At 60.4% G+C, this 4,296-nt stretch overlaps 1 protein-coding gene across 1 annotated transcript; it reads right to left on the reverse strand.

The window, feature by feature from the left end:
* Nucleotides 1-210: 210 nt before the first annotated feature.
* On the reverse strand, nt 211-4,029 carry STK19 (serine/threonine kinase 19). The gene is made up of 6 exons (XM_015851010.2): nt 3,800-4,029; nt 2,576-2,671; nt 2,037-2,164; nt 1,095-1,192; nt 407-548; nt 211-322 (listed from the first exon to the last, which is right to left on the reverse strand). Exons 1-6 carry the CDS (start codon nt 3,980-3,982, stop codon nt 277-279), a joined length of 693 nt encoding a protein of 230 aa, XP_015706496.1. The 5' UTR covers nt 3,983-4,029; the 3' UTR covers nt 211-276.
* Between the last annotated feature and the right edge of the window lie 267 nt (nt 4,030-4,296).

Raw genomic sequence — 4,296 nt, forward strand, 5'->3', positions numbered from 1 at the left:
AACCCTAAGCCCCGCCCACTGGGGGTACGGTAATCATAGGGCTTGGCTCCGCCCCCTTATTGTTGCTATGGTAACCCTTAGCCCCGCCCCCAGGCCCTTCCTATTGGCTGCTCCCCTTTGTTGCTATGGTAACCCTTAGCCCCGCCTACTGCAGGCAAGGCTCTTAAAGCGGCAACGCCTCGGCTGGGCCCCACCAAATGAAACCTGCCCTTTTTTTTGCCCCCAAATCCCATTTTATTGCACTTTTCCACCCGGTATCGTCGAACCGAACCGGAATCACGTGTCAGCCAACCGCAACAACGGACCGGAAGTGGTGGGGACGCTGTAATGGGAGGAAAAACATCCGGTGTCACGATGGGGTCGAAGGTCACGGAGGTTAAAGGTGAGGTTAAAGGTGAAGGGTCACCTCCGGAGCAGCTCGGCGCCCAGCAGGTCCAGCAGGACGTAACGGAGCCCCAGGGTAGGCCGCGACCTGCGCTGCCCCAGCTCGGCCTGGAGAACCTCACGGTGACGGGAGCGGCGGACGGCAGACAGCAACTGCTTCCGGCCTAGACAGGAAGTGGGAGGGGAGAGAAAGGTCACGTGATGGAAGCAAGATGGCGGCGCGCTGCGGTGGTACGAGGGGGAGGTAGCCAAGATGGCGGCGCTGAGGGGTAGCTATAGTCACGTGGGTGTGGTCACGTGATAAAAGGGCACGTCCCAAGATGGCGGCGGGGATCGTAAGCGTGACAAGGGTCACGTGATAAGGGGGCACGTCCCAAGATGGAAAGGGAGGTACCAAGATGGCGGCGCGGAAGGGGTAACAAGTCACGTGGGGGTGGTCACGTGATAAGGGGGCACGTCCCAAGATCGTAAGCGTGACAAGAGTCACGTGGGTGTGGGCACGTGATAAGGGGGGGGTAGTTTCCAACATGGCGGCGCGGGAGCGGCAACAACAGTCACGTGGGTGTGGTCACGTGATCAGGGGGTAGCTTCCAAGATGGCGGCGCCATGGTGGAGGTACCAATATGGCGGCTCGTCAGTGGTACTGAAGGTCACGTGACGCCGGTCACGTGATCGGGGGGTATTTTCCAAGATGGCGGCTCGGCTCGTACCCTTAAGAAGTGCCCGGATGAAGCGGCCGGTTCCCGGTAACGCCAACCACCAACTGCCGGCGTCCCGAACCGTCAGCAGCCCCGCGGCCACCAGCTGCCTGCAAATGGGGGGAGGGTCCCCATAGGGCCCCATTAGGATCCCATAGGACCCCATTAGGACTCCATAGGACCCATTAGGACCCCATTAGGACCCATTAGGACCCCATAGGAACCCATAGGGCCCCATTAGGATCCCATTAGGACCCCATAGGACCCCATAGGGCCCCATTAGGATCCCATTAGGACCCCATAGGACCCATTAGGACCCCATAGGACCCATTAGGATCCCATAGGACCCCATTAGGACCCCCCTATGACCCCCATAGGACCCCATAGGGTCCCATTAAAACCCCATAGGAACTCATAGGACCCCATAGGAACCCATAGGACCACATAGGACCCCATTAGGACTCCATAGGACCCCATTAGGACCCCATAGGACCCCCAAGGCCCCCATAGGACCCATTAGGATCCAATAGGACCTTATTAGGACCCCCTGGACCCCCCTATGACCCCCATAGGAACCCATAGGGCCCCATTAGGACTCCATAGGACCCATTAGGACCCCATAGGACCCCATTAGGACCCCATAGGAATCCATAGGACCCCATTAGGACCCCATAGGACCCCATTAGGACCCATTAGGACCCTATAGGACCCCCAAGGCCCCCATAGGACCCCATAGTACCCCATTAGGACCCCATAGGACCCCCATAGGACCCCATAGGACTCATTAGGACCCCATTAGGACCCCATAGGGCCCCATTAGGACCCCATAGGAACCCATTAATACCCCATTAGGACCCCATAGGACCCATTAGGACCCCATAGGAACACATAGGACTCCATAGGACCCCATAAGGACCCCATTAGGACCCATTAGGCCCCATTAGGCCCCATTACGTGACGTGCTGGTCACTGAGCCCCATGTTTTGCAGCTGTTCCCTTTGGAAGCTGAGCAGCCGAGGAGCCTCAGTGAGGAAACGCCGAACTAACGGGAAACACGGGGAGTCGGACACCGCACGGAGCACCTGGGGTCAAAGGGCAAGGGGTCAAGAGGTCAAGGGTCAAGAGGTCAGAGGTCAGGGGTAAGAGGTCAGGTGGGGTGGGGTGAGAGGTCAGAGGGGCACGAGGGGAGAAGTGGGGGGGGGGTCAGAGGTCAAGGAGTCGAGGTCAGAGCTGGGGTCAGAGGTCAGGGGTGAGAGGTCAGGAGGGGGTGAGAACTTGTGGCAAGGGGTCGGGGTCAAAGGTCAGGGGGAGGTGTGGGTGGGGTCAGAGGTCAAAGCTGGGGTCAGAGGTCAGAGTTAGAGGTCAGGGCCGGGGTCAGAGGTCACATGGGTGGGGCTGTGGGTCAGCGTGAATGATGGAGGTGGGAGGTCAGAGGTCAGGGTATAGGGTCAGAGGTCAGATCAAGGGTCAAAGGTCACAGTTCATGACCTCACCGCTTCCCGGAAGTCTTCATCCCTGATAACGGCCACCGTGTCGCTCCCCAGCCCGAGCTGCAGCAACCGGATGCGGCCCTCGGCCTGCAGGCGGCCCTGACCGGAAGTGTGAGGGGGGTTTAATGGCGTCACTTCCGTCGCGCCGCGATGACGTCACAGCCCCGCGCCCACCCACCACGTGACGAACTGGGGGTGTGCTTATGGCGTTTGCCGTGCGCGCATTGATGACGTCATCAGTGCAGCGCCCACCCACGTGTTGCAGTAATGATGGGGGTTAATGGCGTCGCTTCCGTTCGCGTATCGATGCGTCAATCACACCCGCGCCCGCACATGTTGGGAGTTAAATGGCGGTTGTGGTCAGTCGCGGTTTATGACGTCATTCATCACACAGCACCCCAATTGGGAAGTTAATGGTGGTAGTCTCTGTCGCGCGTTGATGCGTCATCCACAGCGCGCCACAGCCACAGCGCCTCCCCGCTGGGGTGAAATAATGGCGCTGCTTCCGTCGCGCCGCCGATGACGTCTAGCTAGGCGCCCACCCACCACGTGACGAACTGGGGGTGTGTTTATGGCGTCGCCCCCGTCGCGCATCGATGACGTCATCAGTGCAGCGCCCACCCACGTGTTGCAGTAATGAGGGGGTTTAATGGCGTCGCTGTCGTCGGTATCGATGACGTCATCACACGACGCGCCGACAATTTGGGAGTTAATGGCGGTGTGGTCAGTCGCGCGTTTATGACGTCATCACAACAGCACCCACCAATTGGGGAGTTAATGGTGGTAGTCTCTGTCGCGCGTTGATGACGTCATCACAGCCGCGGCCCACCCACCAAGCGCCTCCGCTGGGTGAATAATTGGCGCCGCTTCCGTCGGCGCCGCGATGACGTTCATAGCACTGCGGCCTCACCCACACACGCTGACGACTGGGGGTGTGTTTATGGCTGTCCGCCCGCCGTCGCGCATCGATGACGTCCATCAGTTGCAGCGCCCACCCACGTGTTGCGATATGGGGAGGGGGTGTGTGAATGGAGTGCATTGCCGTCGCGTATCGATGACTCATACACCCGCGCCCGCACATTTGGGAGTTAATGGCGGTGTGGTCTGTCGCGCGTTGATGACGTCATCACAGCCGCGCCCACCCACCAAGCGCCTCCCCGCTGGGGGTGAATAATGGCGCCACTTCCGTCGCGCTTTGATGACGCCATCACCCCTGCGCCCACCTACCAGGTGCCGATCCACCGCCGTTCTATCTCCGGCCAAACCATAGAGTTGATGTCGGAGGACCAGAGCGGGCAGCTCCGACCAACGAGGCGGGAAAAGCGCCGCCGCTTCCTTTAAAGCCGCCTCCACCGCTTCCGGGCCAGGACGACGATTCACCGCCCCGCCACAACGACGCCGGGCCGCCATGATGGATGAGGTGGGGCACTTCCGCTTCCGGGTTGGGGCGTGGGGGGGGGTGATGACGTCAGAGGGATGGAGGCGCTGTTGATGCGCATGCGCGGAGGTGGGCGGAGAGCAGCTATGGGGCAGGGATGGGGTTATAGGGCCCAGATGGGGTTATGGGGCAGCTATGGGGTTGTTATGGGGCAGCTATGGGGCAGGGATGGAGCTATGGGGCAGGGATGGGGTTGTAGGGCCCAGATGGGGTTATGGGGCAGCTATGGGGCAGGGATGGGGTTATGGGGTTGTTATGGGGCAGCTATGGGGCAGTTATGGGGCAG

The sequence above is a fragment of the Coturnix japonica genome, unplaced genomic scaffold, assembly GCF_001577835.2.
Source record: "Coturnix japonica isolate 7356 unplaced genomic scaffold, Coturnix japonica 2.1 chrUnrandom633, whole genome shotgun sequence".
Lineage (NCBI taxonomy): Eukaryota > Metazoa > Chordata > Aves > Galliformes > Phasianidae > Coturnix > Coturnix japonica.